General features: G+C 44.5%; 1 protein-coding gene across 1 annotated transcript in view; it reads right to left on the bottom strand.

Moving 5' to 3' along the window:
* Window positions 1-7,106: 7,106 nt before the first annotated feature.
* The window catches only part of LOC144505085 (pterin-4-alpha-carbinolamine dehydratase 2), a 60,587-nt gene continuing 47,863 nt past the window's right edge, over window positions 7,107-19,830 (bottom strand). Inside the window, exons 3-4 of the mRNA XM_078230875.1 lie at window positions 13,090-13,170; window positions 7,107-9,745 (exon numbers count right to left, since the gene is read on the bottom strand). Of these exons, the coding sequence (XP_078087001.1) occupies window positions 9,647-9,745; window positions 13,090-13,170 (180 nt within the window). The 3' untranslated portion in view covers window positions 7,107-9,646. The remainder of the gene's footprint in view (window positions 9,746-13,089; window positions 13,171-19,830) is intronic.

The following is a 19,830-nucleotide window of genomic DNA, read 5'->3' as shown; positions in this document are numbered from 1 at the left end:
CGGCTCAGGTCACTGTCTGTGTGGAGTTTGCACATTCTCCTCGTGTCTGCGTGGGTTTCCTCCGGGTGCTCCGGTTTCCTCCCACAGTCCAAAGATGTGTGGGTTAGGTTGATTGGCCAGGCTAAAATTGCCCCTTAGTGTCCTGGGATGCGTAGATTAGAGGGATTAGCAGGTAAATATGGAGGGATATGGGGGTAGGGCCTGGGTGGGATTGTGGTCGGTGCAGACTCGATGGGCCGAATGGCCTCTTTCTGTACTGTAGGGTTTCTATGATTTCTTTCTATGATTTCTAAAGTGAATATCTAGTGTTATAGTGTCTAGTCTTCAGGATGAATTTTACCATTCCACCCGCCACTGGAATTGTTGCGGCCAGGACACGAACCATGCGAAGGTCCGGTGATCTCCGGCAGGATTTTCCAACCTTGGGGTGAGCACGGCCAGAAAAGATCCGCCCTTCATATCTGAACTAATGCACTGACTGATGACAGCCTATTTTACTATAGGCTTCACAGCCATGGCCATTCCTGCTTACATCTGGCATTGCATTTTATCCATTTCCCATTGAATAGTTGATTTCTTTCTCTTCCCGAACTCAATAATACTGAATTCCCAACACTGCCTGAGCAGTGAGATCAATTAACACAGCAGAAACATAGGAATGAATATGGATCTTTACTGGCCTATATAACTCAGTAACATATCAGAGCAAGCATTCACTCTCTGAGCCATCAGAGGGCCATTCAAAGATACAATGATTTACCTTGCAACTGAGTGGCTTCCAAAAACGTAGCCTATAATTGAATACCAATTTTCAACTGAAGAAACATCTACAGTACAGTACCCCGACATGTGCGCCCACTTTAAAAAAGGAATGAAGGGAGAATTTTAAAATCTTAAGGGCGGCACAGTGGCTAGCACTGCTGCCTCACAGCATCAGTGACCCAGGTTCAATTCCCAGCTTGGGTCACAGTCTGCGTGGAGTTTGCACATTCTCCCCATGTCTGTGTGGGTTTCCTCTGGGTGCTCCGGTTTCCACCCACAGTCCTAAAATGTGCGGGTTAGGTGGAATGGCTATGCTAAACTCTCCCTTAGTGTCAGGGGGACTAGCTAAGGTAAATGCATGGAGTTATGGGGATAGGGCCTGAGTGGGATTGTGGTCGGTGCAGACTCGATGGGCTGAATGATTTCCTTCTGCAGTGTAGAATTCTATGATTCTCTGAAATGGGGTCAATTTTCATCTAAGGCAAATCAAATGAATTGTGGGTGGATCATCCCTCCACCACTGACGCTCAGTAGCAGCAGTCTGTACAATCTACAAGATGCAGTGCAGCAATTCACCAAAGAGCCTTAGACAGCACCTTCCAAATCCACGACCACTTCCATCCAGAAGGACAAGGGCAGCAGATACTTGGGAACACCATCACCTGCAAGTTCCGCTCCAAGCCACTCACCATCCTGACTTGGAAATATCTCGCCATTCCTTAGCAATCGCTGGGTCAAAATCCTGGAATTCCCTCCCTAACGGCATTGTGGGTCAACCCCACAGCACGTGGACTGCAGCGATTCAAGAAGGCAGCTCACCACCACCTTCTCAAGGGCAACGAGGAATGGGCAATAAATGCTGGCCAGCCAGCAACACCCATGTCCTATTAATGAATTTAAAAATTGGCATTATGTTGCATTCCTTCAATGAAATTGGATGGAAATAATTATAAACAGCAGGCAATTTATTGTGTCTGAGGGAGAATAAAAAGAAAACACACATAGAAAAGAAATACATTTAATGAGGTTCATTTTTGTTATTGCCACTTTATTTGCATGATCACTATTTCTTGCATCATATTCCTGTGCTCTGAACAAAGCCTGGTAACTGGATCTAATAATATGACACATTGTAAAGGAGGAAAATTGCTCTGGAAGGAAACCATCGGACCTCAGTATTCAACAAGTGTCACTTCCACAATTCCACCAATGAACTGAAAATTTCTGCTCGACAACTTCACGCCACATTTACATGGGGGAAGTTCACGTGCTACCTGCTGGCTCACACGCGCTGATATGTCCCGGTTTTATCAACTACAATGGAAATTCAAAAAGCTCACGACATGGGTCGGATCAAGGAAAACCCCAAGGCTTTTTACTCTTATGTGAGGAATAAAAGAATGACCAGGGTGAGGTTAGGGCCGGTCAAGGACAGTAGTGGGAACTTGTGTATGGAGTCAGTAGAGATAGGCGAGGTGATGAATGAATACTTTTCTTCAGTGTTCACCAAGGAGAGGGGCCATGTTTTTAAGGAAGAGAAGGTGTTACAGGCTAATAGGCTGGAGGAAGTAGATGTTCAGAGGGAGGATGTCCTGGCAGTTTTGAATAAACTGAAGGTCGATAAGTCCCCTGGGCCTGATGAAATATATCCTAGGATTCTTTGGGAGACAAGGGATGAGATTGCAGAGCCTTTGGCTTTGATCTTTGGGTCCTCACTGTCCACGGGGATGGTGCCAGAGGACTGGAGAGTGGCGAATGTTGTTCCTCTGTTTAAGAAAGGGAATAGAAATGACCCTGGTAATTATAGACCGGTTAGTCTTACTTCGGTGGTTGGTAAATTGATGGAAAAGGTCCTTAGGGATGGGATTTACGACCATTTAGAAAGATGCGGATTAATCCGGGATAGTCAGCATGGATTCGTGAAGGGCAAGTTGTGCCTCACAAATTTGATTGAATTTTTTGAGGAGGTAACTAAGTGTGTTGATGAAGGTAGGGCAGTTGATGTCATATACATGGATTTTAGTAAGGCATTTGATAAAGTCCCCCATGGTCGGCTTATGATGAAAGTAAGGAGGTGTGGGATAGAGGGAAAGTTGGCCGATTGGATAGGTAACTGGCTATCTGATCGAAGACAGAGGATGGTGGTGGATGGAAAATTTTCGGACTGGAGGCAGGTTGCTAGCGGAGTGCCACAGGGATCAGTGCTTGGTCCTCTGCTCTTTGTGATTTTTATTAATGACAGAGATTGGTGGAGTAGTGGATGAGGTGGAGGGCTGTTGTAGGCTGCAAAGAGGCATAGATAGGATGCAAAGCTGGGCTGAAAAATGGCAAATGGAGTTTAACCTTGATAAATGTGAGGTGATTCATTTTGGTAGGACTAATTTAAATGTGGATTACAGGGTCAAAGGTAGGGTTCTGAAGACTGTGGAGAAACAGAGAGATCTTGGGGTCCATATCCACAGATCTCTAAAGGTTGCCACTCAAGTGGATAGAGCTGTGAAGAAGGCCTATAGTGTGTTAGCTTTTATTAACAGGGGGTTGGAGTTTAAGAGCCGTGGGGTTATGTTGGTGAGACCACATTTGGAATATTGTGTGCAGTTCTGGTCACCTCACTATAAGAAGGATGTGGAAGCGCTGGAAAGAGTGCAGAGGAGATTTACCAGGATGCTGCCTGGTTTGGAGGGTAGGTCTTATGAGGAAAGATTGAGGGAGCTAGGGCTGTTCTCTCTGGAGCGGAGGAGGCTGAGGGGAGACTTAATAGAGGTTTATAAAATGATGAAGGGGATAGATAGAGTGAACGTTCAAAGGCTATTTCCTCGGGTGGATGGAGCTATTACAAGGGGGCATAACTATAGGGTTCGTGGTGGGAGATATAGGAAGGATATCAGAGGTAGGTTCTTTACGCAGAGAGTGGTTGGGGTGTGGAATGGACTGCCTGCAGTGATAGTGGAGTCAGACACTTTAGGAACATTTAAGCGGTTATTGGATAGGCACATGGAGCACACCAGGATGATAGGGAGTGGGATAGCTTGATCTTGGTTTCAGATAAAGCTCGGCACAACATCGTGGGCCGAAGGGCCTGTTCTGTGCTGTACTGTTCTATGTACAATTTTCCCATGCTGGCTGCTGCGGGAATCAGAGAGAGCAGGGCGGTGGGGCGGACCATGCAAAGGGCCATTGGCCTCGGGCGGGATTTCCCGGTTTTGGAGCGAGCGCAGCCGGAAAATCCCATCCAGTGTTACTGAAACCGCCAGAGCCCGTTTAAACACAGCATGAAAATACTTAAAAGCCAAGATTTACAGTTCATGTAAGAATAACGAGTCCGAGAAAAAAGGTTCCTGCAGTGTGGGACAGTAGGTGCCTGTGGAGAGGTGCCTGTGGAGAAAGCAGACAAGATACCGAAAGGACTACAGATCACGAACTTAAACTTCTTACTGTGTTTACCCCAGTCCAACGCCGGCATCTCCACATCATGAGAGGCAGTAGGGCAGGGTTAATAAATATTTTTCAGTTTCGATTAATATTGAAGACCTTTCTCTGAATATATGGAGTAAAAGTCCGTGAGCAGTCTGGTGCATTTACAATTTGCGGACATTTAACTATTCCACATTTTCCTATCTCAAAATACAAAAATTAATTAAATTGAAAATTATTATGCTTTTGGCAAGTATTATATAATTTGCATAATGCACTAGATTATTTCAGTCTACACACCCACAACAGGAAAAACAAGACTGCCATATTTCAAGGCTGCTTTACTTGTGCAGGCAGTTAAGTCATATTGTTTTAGATACTCCGAAAACCTAAAAATATCAGAGCAAACTACATAGAGCGTATCATACCAGTCTTGGGTTAACTCGGTGGACAAAGTAGAAAGCTAAACTCCAGGTGCATCATTCCCCTCTAACAACATTCAGTAACAATCTCTCCCTTCTTATGCTTTGCATGTTTTTAGAGAGCTGACATGTTCCTTTCGTTGTAGTTGCGTCAAACTCTACCTTGACATTTCTTCCTTCTTCTCATTTTTTTATGATACAATTCTCCTAATAGCTAACTTGTTCAACAGTTGTGTTCTCTCTTTGGGTTTGTCCATTGTTAAGTCCTCCTCAGCACCCTCTAGAATAAGGGGCCGCAGTACCAGGCGATGATTTCTTGAGGCACTTGTTTGTGAACCCTTGGAATTCTCTATCCCAGGAGGTTTGTTGATGTTCAATCATTGAATCTATTCAAGATTGAGATGGAGTAATGTATGGTGTCTAAGCAAAAGCAAGGGGATATAGGGAGCAGCTAGAAATGGAGTTAAGACAGAAGATCCAAACATGAATGCTTTGAATGGCAGAGTAGTCTTCTCATGATGATCTCATGTGATCTAATCCCAATTTATTTTATATGATTTTAGCTTTCCAGCATTTCCTCTTTACTTTCACCATATTGCGTGTAGCAGAGAGCATTAGCAGAAAACAGCTCCAGCTGCAGTAATATAAATATGTAATTGTTCAAAACATTTGGGGGACAACTGGGAACGAACACAGAAAATGCAAACAGGAATGTTCTAAAATGAGAGCTAAAACTGCGAAACATAAACAATTGATTTTAACTTTTTAAAGTGTTTTAATCAATTTTATTTTCCCAGTGACTAATCTCAGATCGTTAAACATGGAAACGCACTAAGAGTTTAAATTTCAAAATGTTATTACAGCAATCTGGTTAGTCTACCAAAGTCACATTCCACTGACATTTGCTGAAACATTTCTCATTGGGCACAATACACTTTGCAAGAGCACATTCCTTAAACCACTACCAGTTCAAAGAAGGGTGTTTTACTCGAGATGATTTAGTCCCAGACCACAGCAATGCCTGTTTATTGTGGTATCAATAACTCCTGCATTGCAGTTCCAGTGTTAACACGCAAACTGCACTTAGAAGTCCGGATGAACAAGCACCACCCAATGCACAGCAGCTACTATGTCAATATCACAATGCAGTAGAATACATAATGGTGGCAGAAATTCCTGCCATTCAACAACAAAATGAAAAATAATTACCAGTCCTTTTGAGGATCTCATTAGTAATGAACACTTTCTTTTGCATCAACTAAACAGAAAAGAAATCACAGCAAACGCAAAGAAATACAAATTGAAAATCCAAAACTAAATGAGAAAATGATATTTGAAAACAATAATAGAAGTGGATTCAGATCAATCCATTGGACAGTCATTTATGAATCTGGAGCCTCATAGATTAATCATAGAATCCCTACAGTACAGTGGCACAGTGGTTAGCACTGCTGCCTCACAGCGCCAGGGACCCGGGTTCAATTCCGGCCTCGGGTGAGTGTGTGTGGGGAATTTGCATGTTCTCCCCGTGTCTACGTGGGTTTCCTCCGGGTTCTCAGGTCTCCTCCCACAGTCGAAAGATGTGCAGGGTTAGGTGGATTGACCACACTAAAGTGCCACTTAGCGGCCCAGGATGTGTAGGTTAGATGGATTAGCCATGATAAATGTGTGTGGCCAAACAGGGATAGGACAGGGAAGAGGGGCTGGGTAAAAAGAATACTGGGTCAGACAGTCAGTGCAGACTTGATGGGCCGATGGCCTCTTCAGCACTGTAGGGATTCCATAAAGAATGAGGCAATTTAGCCCATTGAGACTGCACCGACAATAATCCTACCCAGGCCCTATCCCCATAACCTCACATATTTACCCTGCTAAAAACCCTGACACTAAGGAGCAATTTAGCATGGCCAAATCTACCTAACCCACACATCCTTGGACTGTGTGAGGAAACCAGAGCACACAGAGGAAACCCACGCAGACACAGGGAGAACGTGCAGACTCCACACAGACAGTCACCCAAGGCAGGAATTGAGCCTGGGGCCCTGGCCCTGTGAGGCAGCAATGATAACAACTGTGCCACCGTGCCACCCATCTGATTCATGACATCATCTGAACTCCTCAATTTGGTGTTCGCCTGTAACCACTGGAGGGTATTTGACAATTTTTATATATAAACCACTAGCTTGCAGCCACAGCCAGCCATTCATTATTCTCCCTTTATCAACTTGCTCCTGCTTCTACTTTGACTTTCCTTGTTTGTACTTTTTTTTCGCCACGAAGTCACCAACATTTCGGGAAGCAAAATGAAAATATCTGCTGAAGTTTTCATTTTCTACAGCAGCAGTTGTCAAACATTTGCATTCATGGACCACTTGGGCGGATAAAGATCCCACGGACCACCCACTGGTTCTACCCCCTCCACTTTCACTTACCACCTCCAAAAACGCAGAATTAATGGGAACATGTGGATACTATAAAGATTTTGCTATTAAAATATCAGAAATTTATGTGCATTCATTTTATTAAATATCACAAGTAAACTCATCCATGCCAGAAACAAGTGTAGACATTTTCATATTAAAAATTTTAATATAAAAGTTTAATTTGAAACATTTTAATATGTGCATCGCAAGTGATATTTTCTCTTACATCCATATGAATCAAACAAAATCCACAACAACATGAATCTTGCATATAAAATTACATTGTTGTTGCTTGCGTTCATGACAATTCGTGCCATGCAGGCAGGAACCGATCTGGTTGTGTGACATCATGTGGCAGTGACATGTTGTTTTGTATGGCCTTGGCAGTGGCGTTGCACATCAGTGACTAGCATTTTGGACTAGCCCACAGCCCACATTTTTGAGAACCACCGTTTTACAGTGTTTTGGACATGTTTTGATTAACATAGAAACATAGAAAAACTACAGCACAATACAGGCCCTTCAGCCCACAAAGTTGTGCCGAACATGTCCCTACCTTAACGATTACTAGGCTTACCCTCTATCTTACTAAGTTACATGTACTTATCTAAAAGTCTCTTAAAAGACTCTATCGAAACCGCCTCCACCACCGTTGCTGGCAGCCCATTCCACACACCCACCACCCTCTGAGTGAAAAACTTACCCCTGACATCTCCTCTGTACCTACTCCCCAGCACCTTAAACCTGTGTCCTCTTGTGGCAACCATTTCAGCCCTAGGAAAAAGCCTCTGACTGTCCACTCTCAACATCTTATACACCTCTATCAGGTCACCCCTCATCCTTTGTATTAACATAATGTGTCTTCTGGTTAAAACAAAGTAAAGACAATTTAAACACTAATATATCCACCAATGCTTTCTTCAGTTTAAGCATTTGGCAATATTTGAAAATGGTTAATGGTAAATCACATAACTCCTCCCTACAACAACGTGGCTACAATTGGGAGTTTTTGAAAATTCATTTGTGGAAGATGGGTGTTACTGGCTGGCCAGCATTTATTGCCCATTCCTAGTTGCCTCTGAACTGAGTGGCTTGCTAGGTAATTTCAGAAGGCAGTTGAGAATCAACCACGTTGCTGTGGCTCTGGAGTCACATGTAGGCCAGACCAGACAAGGACGCTAGGTTTCCCTCCCTAAAGGACATTAATGAAACAGATGGTTTTTTTCCTGACAATCGACGATGGTTTCATGGTGATCAATAGATTCTTAATTCCAGATTTTTTTTAAATTGAATTAAAATTCCATCATCTACTGTGGCGGGATTCGTATCCAGGTCCCCAAAACATTAGCTGAGTTTCTGGATTAATGGTCCAGTGATAATACCACTAGGCCATTGCCTCCCCAAATTGAATGAAATGATGTGGTAACTTACTTTCCACTCCCTGCTCTGCTTTACCCCTAAGTTGTCCTAATTCACCACAATCAACAGTAATGAATTTACGATTCATCTTCCACAGCATTTTACTTATAGAATCAAGAGTTGACTTCAGGTGACACAGAACATTGAGCCAATTGGGCGAGAGCACACAGATGTAATTCACTTCCCATTTAGAACGCATACACTTAGTTTTTATTTTAGGTAATACGTTGCTTTTATATAATTTATAAATAATCAGAAAAATTGATCATTTAGAAAGCATAAAAGCTTCTCTGTGGTACAAACTAAAGATACAATGCAAAACAGAAGTGCCAAAAAACACCCAGCACAAGAGTGAATAACAAAGTGTAGACAACTTCCATTATATTATCAACACAGAAACTTTATAATATAAAAATGCATGGCAAAACTGTGAGGAAAGGAAGTAAGGTATTATATCCAGAGACCCAATTTTAACTGCGCAAGAGGGGATCTTTTAAGGAGAGTTAAAATCTCTTCCAAGGTGTTTAATATATATTATATTTAGTTAGGGAAGTTCATCTTACAGTAGTAGATATTCCATTGTCTTTGTTAGTCCTGGCAACCAAACCCAACAAATGCAACATAATGTTAAATGAACCATGCACCAGCTCTCAGGAACAAGGACAGGTCTGATAGCGCTGCATTGCTAGATTCAAATTTCGTTACCTGTGATGTCACAGTGGTCAGGAAATTGGGGAGAGCTGAGGTCAAAAATAACTTCCTGCTGCATCTCTGATCTTAATCTTTGAGGGAATATTTCTTTAAATTTAGGATTGCCTATTGTATTATTACTTCCACACAGCGCCAGGGACCTATGTTCGATTCCCGGCTTGGGTCACTGTCTGTGCAGAGTCTGCACATTCTCCCCGTGTCTGCGTGGATTTCCTCCGGGTGCTCTGGTTTCCTCCCACAGTCCGAAAGACATGTTGGTTAGGTGCATTGGCCATGCTAAATTCTCCCTGAATGTACCCGAACAGGCGCCTATGGGATTTTCACAGTAACTTCATTGCAGTGTTAATATAAGCCTACTTGTGACACTAAGAAAATAAGCTTAAATTTCTAATCTGAATGCCTCTCACCTGCATAAAGTGTTCAGCATGACTTCAGAACACATCACATTTCATTCTGAACCTTTTTTCTTTCATTTACTAACTTACTAAGTAATAACTAATTTACTGAAGAAGCCGCCTGTTCGATGAACTTTGCCAGTTTGACATCTTTCTTGGAGAGACCACCGCAGTCATGTGTCGAAAGAGTTATCTGCACCTGGGGAGGCATGAAACATATGGTGTTAATATGTTGGGCAGATTCACCATTCCACCTTCATTTTACAGTGGGCGGAGAGAGTCTCAGAATCTCTCTTCTGTTTGTCTATTACTTTCACTGGAGCTATTGCTTTGTACAGTCTTGTGTGTGGCATCTGCGGTTTTCAAAAGACCGGCAAAATAAAACAGTATAGATGATGAAAAGTTGCTGACGGTTTTTATTTCAAGCAGAGACAGGAAGATTCTCAAGGAAAAGACCAGAGAAATTTCTAGAGTAAAGAAACAAGCTCAGCATAAAAAAAATCTAATTTTCCCTTTATTTTTCTTCTATGTTGGGAGAGTCAGTAACCAGTACCTTGCGAGTGAATGCCACCCCCTACAATCCAATAATTCCCAAGAAACAATTCAACTGATCTGAAGCAGGACAGAGAGGAAGTGGGGTGGGGACTGTGAAAGGAAGAAAACACTGACAACATGAGTAGTTCGACACAGCAAACGCACGCTTTCTTTTGGAGGAATATATTGTTTTCCTGTCAATTTTATTACAGACATGAGCAGGTAATTTCAGTCCAAGGTAGAGGGCATCTTTTTTTTTACAACCAGAGGTTCAAGTGTGCAATCAATCAGTGTTTATAATAAAAAAAAGGTGAATTTAGTTTATTCCAAATGTTACAATTTGTGATTATGGGCCAATGATTTGGCCCAATTTGTATCCAAGAAGTACCTGATAGCCAAAGCTAAATTTGTGGCTTCAAGTTCTAATCCAAAACTTAAAATCATAGAATCCCTACAGGCAGATGAGGCAATTCGGTCATGCTTCTTTCCTTTTCCCCAAGCCAAACCTCCTCCTGAACTTCCCCATTGTTCAGCTCTGAACCAATGTCTTTGTCTAGTTTCTCTTGTCTCCTTAGGTACTATCAGAGCTCATTTTGTGCGCGAGAACCCCCAACTGCTGCTCCACTTGCCTTGCTACCGACCACCCAATCGCCTTTTTCTGACCCACATTTAAGCTGGCATTGTGAAAGATGCTTTTAAAAGTTTTATGAACACACAGATATAACAACTTTATTTTTTCCAGCCTAAAATTTGGTTTTGAGATTGTTTCTTGTATTGTATTGCATGCCCATTGAATAGCCAGCAAAAATTCTGCTTTAAAGCTGCTACTAATGTCAGTCTCGAGCTTTAGATTCAGAGGCATACATAGATCAGGTGCTCCTGATCTCAATGGCAGACAGCTTTCTCACGATCCTGTCCCCCCAAAAGCCTGGCTAAGATCAGGAACTAGTCATGTGCGAACAAAATAATTGGTGCAAGCTCACATCCGACCACAGCATATGTGGCTAGACGCACAGATGAAAATCAAAATGATCTTCACTTTCACTGCTAGTTAAATGGGATGTATTTTCTTTTGACTTATCCTGTAATTCCAAATGTCAGGACATAGCCACTCCGTTACTAATGGTTCTACAGTTCATGGGCGGCACGGTAGCACAGTGGTTAGCACTGCTGCTTCACAGCTCCAGGGTCCCGGGTTCGATTCCCGGCTCGGGTCACTGTCTGTGTGGAGTTTGCACATTCTCCTCGTGTCTGCATGGGTTTTCTCCGGGTGCTCCGGTTTCCTCCCACAGTCCAAAGATGTGCGGGTTAGGTTGATTGGCCAGGTTAAAAATTGCCCCTTAGAGTCCTGGGATGCGTAGGTTAGAGGGATTAGCGGGTAAATGTGTGGGGGTAGGGCCTGGGTGGGATTGTGGTCGGTGCAGGCTCGATGGGCCGAATGGCCTCCTTCTGCACTGTAGGGTTTCTATGATTTCTATGATTTCTATGATGATGTTTCACACTTCACATTGCTTGCAAGAGGCCTAAAAAGCATACATGTTGTTCTGAACTCTTCCTCTCGTGAGATATGACATCCCATTTCCGTGACCTGCAAGCAGCATTGCTTCCAATTTATGTGTGACAAGTGTCACGAGGGACAAGTTTTACACAAGTATTTGTCCCAAAATATAACAGAGGACAAAGTCCAGGCTGACATTTCAGGGTAATATCGAGGGAATGCTGCACTGCTGGAGACGCAGTCATTTAGGGGAGATGCTAAACCAAAGCCTCTCGTACCCCTTCAAGCAGACGTAAAAGATCCATGGTGTTAGTTTGGAGTAGTAAAGGGGAGCGGCGCAGAGGAGCAGTGCAGGCGAGCGGTGCAGAGGAGCTCTTCTCAGTTTCCTGGTCAACATTTATCTCTCTGCTAACACCATCACACTGACAATTGGGAATATGTGTAAATTGGCTGTGTGCTTTCTTATAGACTACACCTTCAAAAGCACTTCAGGACGTTCTGTAGCCATGAAAGGAGCTATACTTTTGCTTTATGTCTTTTATTTCTCTCATCTTTTGCCATTATCACTCCTATCATTTCTACACCGAATCTTTTCAAAGCTTACTCTCTTTCTTTATCTGCGCACGTTCCCCACTTTCCTTGCTCTGTTCCTCTTTTATGCTTTTCACCTCAATCTACCGGTGCGGAGGAAGGACTATGTCTGGAACATTCAGATTTTTTTTCTTTCATGTGAGCTTTTGCCAAACTTTTGAGTGTTGAGGATTTCATGTTTTTGCTTTCAGATTTCCACCTCATGCAAAATGTATTTAGTTATTTATTTATATTAAATCTACTCTGGAGGTTAACAGGACTGATCTCAAAATAAAATACAGGAAACAATAGTCAGAAGACAATCTGCATAAACTAGAAAGGGACTGCCCAGAAGTATCAAGTATAAAAGCATAACAAAATGAGTTGGCTTGGTGAGGACAACCTGGTGTGTGGGGGGGGGGCTTGTTTGGCGGCGGGGAAGATGGGTAGCACAATGTAAAAAGCATTTCAACGATAGCACTTACTCTGATCTCCGTTTAAATTGGTGAATGTCTGGATGGACTAAAAGCAGCATTAACTGCACACATAATGTTGTTAGCTACAGTGCTACTAATGGCCAAGGCCCTTTGATCCTCCTGTGCAGATCTCTATAACAAACATCAAAGGAAAGATTCAGAGCCAACCAGCGGTAGCACATTAGCCAAGATAGCACTGCTTCTGAGAGCACAGCAATGCATTCGAGAGCATACTAGTAAAGGCTGGTAGCATCTTATAAGTTTTATACCCAGCTATGTGCCTTTTGCAAATAAAAAAAAGACCGCATTGCTTTGGAGTGTGGGAGATGTATGGTGTGCCTGTACACACATTGCTAGTGATGCAAAACTGGATTCAAAAGGGTTACATGTTGCTGCAGACTGAATGATTTATACATATAAAACGTGCTACCTTTATGCTGTGAAACTCACCAGCATTCACATTACCTTGTGGTACACATTGAACCATTCAGGGTGATGATTTAGTTTCTCTGCCTGTAAAGCCACACGTGTCATAAACCCAAAGGCCTGGAAAAGATTTTATTTAAACAAAACATTAACAACTTCAAACGACTATCGACAAAGGGCAGGTTGAATATATAACTCAGGTTTTGATAACCTTCTGGTGACTAACAGGGCACTTTTGTTTACCTTCCAAAATAAACTGCCAGTTGTTACGATGGACCAGATTTCCTATCTCAATAATGGCAAACGCCATGATACTCACTGCTGGTGAGTATCTGTTTCTGTATCTGTGAGTATCTGTTCATTTCTGTTCAGGATGTGTCATAATGTATAATGTGGTGTGGGGTTTTTGGCTGTGTTAAGAAGTTCCTGGGAAATACTTTTTCTGTAGTTTAGTGCATTAGTTGTGTACTAAGCAATGTTTAGTCAATGTTGATTTTAGTTTGTTACAGTAAATGTCTTAAAATGTGTCATATGATTCATTCTGCTGGTTACTATTCCTTTTCCAAAGCAATTTGTCTGTCTCTACGTGGGGTCATAACATTGGGCTGGGGTTCATCAATGATGGAAGACTTTAATATTTCTCCAGCCCCTTGACATTCAGTGGTGTTACCATCACTGAATCCCCCATTGTCAACATCCTTGGGGTTACCAATGACCAGAAACTCAACTGGACTCACCACATAAACACAGTGGCTCCAAAAGCAGGTCAGAGGCTAGAAAAACTGCCATGAGTAACTCACCTCCTGACTCCCCAGAGCCTATTCACCATCTACAAGGCGCAAGTCAGGAGTGTGACCCCACTTGCCTGTATGGGTGCAGCTCCAACATCACTCAAGAAGCTTGACACCATCCAGAACAAAGCAGCCCGCTTGATTGGCACGACATCTAAAAACATCCACTCTCTCCACCACCGACACTCAGTAACAGCAGTGTGTAATACCTACAAGATATCCTGCAGCAATTCACCAAAGATCCTTAGGCAACACTTTCCAACCCCACGACCACTTCCATCTAGAAGGACAAGGGCAGCAGATACATGGGAACACCAACAGCTGCAGGTTCACCTCTAAGCCACTCACCATCCTGACTTGGAAATATATCGTCGTTCCTTCGCAGTTGCTGGGTCAAAATCCTGGAATTCCCTCCCTAACAGCATTGTGGGTCAACCCACAGCACATGGACTGCAGCGATTCAAGGCGGCAGCTCACCACCACCTTCTCATGGGCAACTAGGGATGGGCAATAAATGCTGGCCAGCCAGTGACGCCCATGTCCCACGAATGAATAAAAAAGAACTAGGCGCTAATAATGCACTAAACTAGAGAAAGTTCTCATTAAAGCTAACAAAACAGGCAACCACAAAACTAGTGCCATTTAAGATTGTTGGGTCATGAATGTGGAGTACTTCATTAATTATGTTTTTTGCTTCAAGTACAAGATTTAAAACTTTTCCAGGCCTTGTTTGTTCCTATTTTGGAGGATTCAATGATTTTGATGCTGAGAGTTTCTCAAACTAATAGTTCGCAGTTCAGTTAAGTGAGTGGGCAAAAATCAGACTGATCCACATTTCGTTGTCAGTGATGCAGCAATGGTATTTGCCGCTGACCATGGGGAAAGTTGCCAATGAAAATCTAGCCAACTCTGCAGTGTGGGATTTCCCCTATTTCAATGTGAGTTTCAATCTGCCAGCATCTCAAAGAATCTCCAGGCTTCCAGCAACAGTGATGTTATCAAACTGCAAGCAGCCAAAAACACTGAAGCATTCTGAGGCAGCACATCAGAAAGTAAAATGCAACAATTAAAACAACATTAGAGTGAAAGTGAGTGTGAAATGAGTGAATGGGCCATAAATAAAGAATTAAAGCAAAGCCAAAATTTCAAAACTAAACTTTAAAAGTGAGGATTTTCTTTTCTAAGTCATCATGTAAACATTTGATGTGTTTCTGCCAGTGTGTTTCTGGCAGTAATTATGTACTTAGTATAATCATAGAACATAGAATCTTACAACACAGAAGGCGGCCATGCGGCCCATCGAGAATGCACTGACCACAATCCCACCCAGGCCCTATCCCCATAACCCCATGCATTTACCCTAGCCAGTCCCCCTGACACTAAGGGGCAATTTAGCATGGCCAATCCACCTAACCCACACATTTTGGAATGTGGAAGGAAACCGGAGCACCTGGAGGAAACCCATGCAGACACGGGGAGAATGTGCAAACTCCACACAGACAGTGACCCAAGCCGGGAGCGAACCGGGGTCCCTGGCGCTGTGAGGCAGCAGCAATGCTAACCACTGTGCCTCCCAAGTACTTGGCCAATAATCCAGATTCACCTTATTCAACAAATTATAACTTGTTCAAACTTTCTGTTTCCCTCACAGCTAGATTAAGAGCATAAAATAGCAGGTTCTCATCAATATAGTGATTTCTAGTGGATTGTAATCTACAAGGACTTCAACAGCACACCCTATGGAGAAGTGCATATCTGACAGCAACCAATGCTCCCTCTAAATTTGGCTTTCTGTCCACGGACGACTTGTTGCATTGTGCAGTCCCTTTAAGATTGACACACAACCGTGCATGCACACGGAACATTGCTATGTGCAGTCTGTTTGTTCCCAGCGTGGCAGATTGCCGACTGCTACATGCCACGCACCTTGTAGCTTAGGAGGGAAACTAACAGAGGAACGGTTGAGGACTCTGGGTCTGTACTCATTGGAGTTTAGAAGGATGAGGGGGGATCTTATTGAAACGTGCAGGACACTGCGAGGCTTGGATAGAGTGGACATGGAGAAGATGTTTCCACTAGTAGGAAAAACTAGAACCAGAGGGCACAACCTCAGGCTGAAGGGACGATCCTTTAGAACAGGGATGAGGTGGAATTTCTTCAGCCAGAGAGTGGTGAATCTGTGGAACTCTTTGCCACAGAAGGCTGTGGAGACCAGGTCATTGAGTGTCTTTAAGAAAGAGGATAGGTTCTTGATTAATAAGAGGGTCGGGGGTTATGGGGAAAAGGCAGGAGAATGGGGATGAGAAAAATATCAGCCATGATTGAGTGGTGGAGCAGACTCGATGGGCCGAGTGGCCTAATTCTGCTCCCATGTCTTATGGTCTAACAGTAACTTCGGGATTTCCATATTCAGCCGCTTATGTACAGTCTCAAGAGCTGGCTGCCGGGTTCAGCAATCACAGATAGTTTCAACATCATTACTACTGCAAAGTCCGGGCCAATTTTCCCTGGCCACTTCATGAGAGTAAGTCCACTAAATATGCAATTCCAGCCCAAGGGGCTGTTTAGCGGCATTAAAATATTTGAGACGAAATCCCAGGATATTGACCAGTTCTGGTATGCTGACATCTGATAAATCCAGGAAAACTAATGACTATTTGCTACTAAAAGAATCAGTTGGTTGTTCACAGTTTCTATAATTTGTCAACAGCATGTAAACATAACTGGAATAGAGTTTCTGCTCAGTTGTTCTGTTTTTAATTAGTGCATTTGCCCAAAGATTGGTGTACCCCATGCAAAGTATCATGGAATTTTAAATGCAAATCTACCTTCCATGATCTCCTGTGCTAGTTTAAACGGCACCATGCTACAAGCTGGCCGCGTCTGCAAACCTGGCCCCAGGTCAGGTTAATCACCAGGGTAGGTTTCTGCCAATTGTCTGATGTGTTTTTAAAATTAGTCCCCTTCTTTTAGGCATGAGGACTTCAATAAGCAAATACGTTTGAGCAGTAGGTTGAGAAAAAAAACATATTTCTCAAAATACTCTGGACTTGCTAGGCAAGGCTTCCATCAATTTAGTGCTCACTCCCTCCAACACTGACACAGTGGGCCCTATTTTACCATTGCCTCGCGCCCGTTTTTGGGCGCGAAAATGTGGTAAAGTCGGGTGTGAGGCCATTATCGCAATCCGTGTCCGCGCAGATTAGCACTTTACCGAAACCCGGAAATGGCGGCGATTCGATTCGCGCCCAAAATGGGCGCAACGACGATTTAAATGCATTTGCATGCATTTAAATTGAATTAATGATCTGCCCGCCCAACTTTATCAGCATTTCCCCCTTTACCGCCGCGTTCGCCGATCCGGAACCGCGCAGCAACGAACCTGCTAAATAAAAGTCTGAGTCGGGTGCTCCAGCTTCTGAAGAGCGCGTTCAGTGTTTCCAACGGCTCTCTGACTCAGATCAGTGGTGGTGGGGGGGGGGGGGGGGGTCAGATCATTCTCTGGTTGGAGGGGGGAGAAGGGGAGTGAGGTCAGGTTGTTGTCTGGTCGGGGGGGGGGGGGGGGAGGAGGTGGGTCAGATGTATCTCTGGTGGGGGGGGTGCAATCATTGTCTGGTGGTGGGGGGAGGGCTGATCGTTGTCTGGTGGTGGGGGGGGGGGGGGTCAGATGTTCCTCTGGAGGGGAGAGGGAGTGAGGCCAGACCATTCTCTGGGGGGGGGGGGTGAGCTAGATCGTTGTCTGGGGGGTGGGGGGGAAGTGAGCCAGATCGTTGTCTTCGGGGGGGGGGGGAAGGAGGGAGGTGGGTAAGATGTATCTCGTGGGGGGGGGCAGGTGGATCTCTGGTGGGGGGGGCAGATGGATCTCTGGTGGGGGGGGGCAGGTGGATCCCTGGTGGGGGGGGGGGCAGATGGATCTCTGGTGGGGAGGGCAGATGGATCTCTGGTGGGGGGGTAGATGGATCTCTGGTGGGGGGCAGATGGATCTCTGGTGGGGGGGGCAGGGGCAGGGGAGTCCACTGCCACTCTGCGGGTGATCGGTGGGGGGAGGGGGAAGAGCGGCAGGGGTGGCGATCGGTCTGGGTAGTGGGGGGTGGATAAGGACGACAGTGATGTGCGTGTGTCCCCATTATCCACCCACTATCCACACTCATCACTGTCCCCCTTCTCCACCCCCCCCCCACTACCCACACACATCACGGTCCTCTTTATCCATCCCCCCACTACCCAGACCGATCACCACCCCTGCCCCCCTCCCCCGATCACCCGTAGAGTGGCAGCGGACCCCCCTGTCCCCCCACCAGAGATCCATCTGCCCCCCCCCCCCACCAGAGATCCATCTGCGCTCCCCACCCCCCCGAGATATACCATCACTCCTGCTTGTCGCTCCTGGGCCGCTTTCTCCGGCCCGGGAGCGATCTGACACAGGCGCACTGTTTCCAATTTTTTTCTAACTGCGCATGCGCAGTTCAGAGCTCCGATCGTTTCAGCCGCGCTAAGCCCCGCCCACAGTGCAAATGGGACTGGAGATGGCTGAGAGCGTATGGGGGCGCCTGAAAGCAGATTTCTAAATCGGATCTGCATTACGCCCAGATTCAGCACTTCAAACGAAAATGGTAAAATCAGGCCCTGTGTGGACTGACAATGTTAGAAATGCAGGTCCCTTTAAGAGTAAACCAGGTGTTGCTTCAGAGTGAGTTGAGAGCAGGTGATGTTCATTGAAGTCTGTACTTTTCCTCACTTGGGGAGATCTCCGGATAGGGAGAGGATCCAGGAGGGAAGAGGAGGATCCAGGAGGGAAGAGCAGAAACCAGTGTTTGGACTAAACTCTAGTATCACAATCAAAGAGTTATGAATCATCAAAATGTCTTCTGCCGCCTAATTCAGTAAATGGCTATTCATCAGTATAGCATGCGCTACCTACAAGATGCATTGCAGCAGCTCACCAATGTTCCTTCGATAGTACCTTCCAAACCCAAAACTCTACCACCTAGCAGAATGAGTGCAGCAGACACATGGGAACGCCACAACCTGCAAGTTCCTCTCCAAGCCACACACCATCCTGACTTGGAGCCAAAACGTCATTCCTTCAATGTCGCTGGGTCACAATCCTGGAACTCCCTTCTTAACAGTAGTGTGGATGTTGCTGCACCACGTGGACTGCAGCGGTTCATAAAGGTGGCTCAATATCATCTTCTCAAGGGCAATTAGGGATGGACAAAAAATGTTGGGCTTGCCAATGGCTGCAACATCCCATAAAGTAATTTTGGAAAATTAGCCACCTGTGCGCTGAAATCAATGATTAAAACCAAAGCAGAAAATCAACATTAATCTTCCCTTTTTGTCTACAAAATAGGGAGTTTAATTAATTCTGTCCTGGCAATTAAATTGAACCATCAGGTTAACTAGAAGAATAACTTGCTCAGAGCACCAACAAGAAATTTGGTAAATATTTTGACGACTTCATAGAATGATACACAACAGGAAAAGGCCGTTTAGCCCTGTAGATTTCACCTATTCAAGCACCTTCCAGGCAGTGCATTCGAGACCATAACACAATTCCGTGCACAATCTACAGCTTCCTCATGCTGCCTCTGTTTTTTTATCAATTCCCATAAATCAGTGTGCTGTGGTTACCAATGAATCGGCCACTGGAAACAGTTTCTCCTTATTTATTCAATCAAAACCATTGATGATTATAAATACCTCTCACCAAATTTCCTCTTCATCTTCACAGCGTTTCTCTGTGTAACTCATTTTCTATGTCCAGCAACATTCTAGCACATCTCATCCGCACCCTCTCCAAGGCTTGGGCATCCTTTCTAAAGAACTGACCCCAATATGGGCGGCACGGTGGCACAGTGGTTAGCACGGCTGCTTCACAGCTCCAGGGACCTGGGTTCGATTCCCGGCTTGGGTCACTGTCTGTGTGGAGTTTGCACATTCTCCTCGTGTCTGCGTGGGTTTTCTCCGGGTGCTCCAGTTTCCTCCC

Source organism: Mustelus asterias, chromosome 16 (assembly GCF_964213995.1).
Source record: "Mustelus asterias chromosome 16, sMusAst1.hap1.1, whole genome shotgun sequence".
NCBI classification, from domain to species: domain Eukaryota; kingdom Metazoa; phylum Chordata; class Chondrichthyes; order Carcharhiniformes; family Triakidae; genus Mustelus; species Mustelus asterias.
The sequence above is the reverse complement of the archived record's forward strand: the minus strand, read 5'-3'. Positions and strand labels throughout refer to the sequence as shown.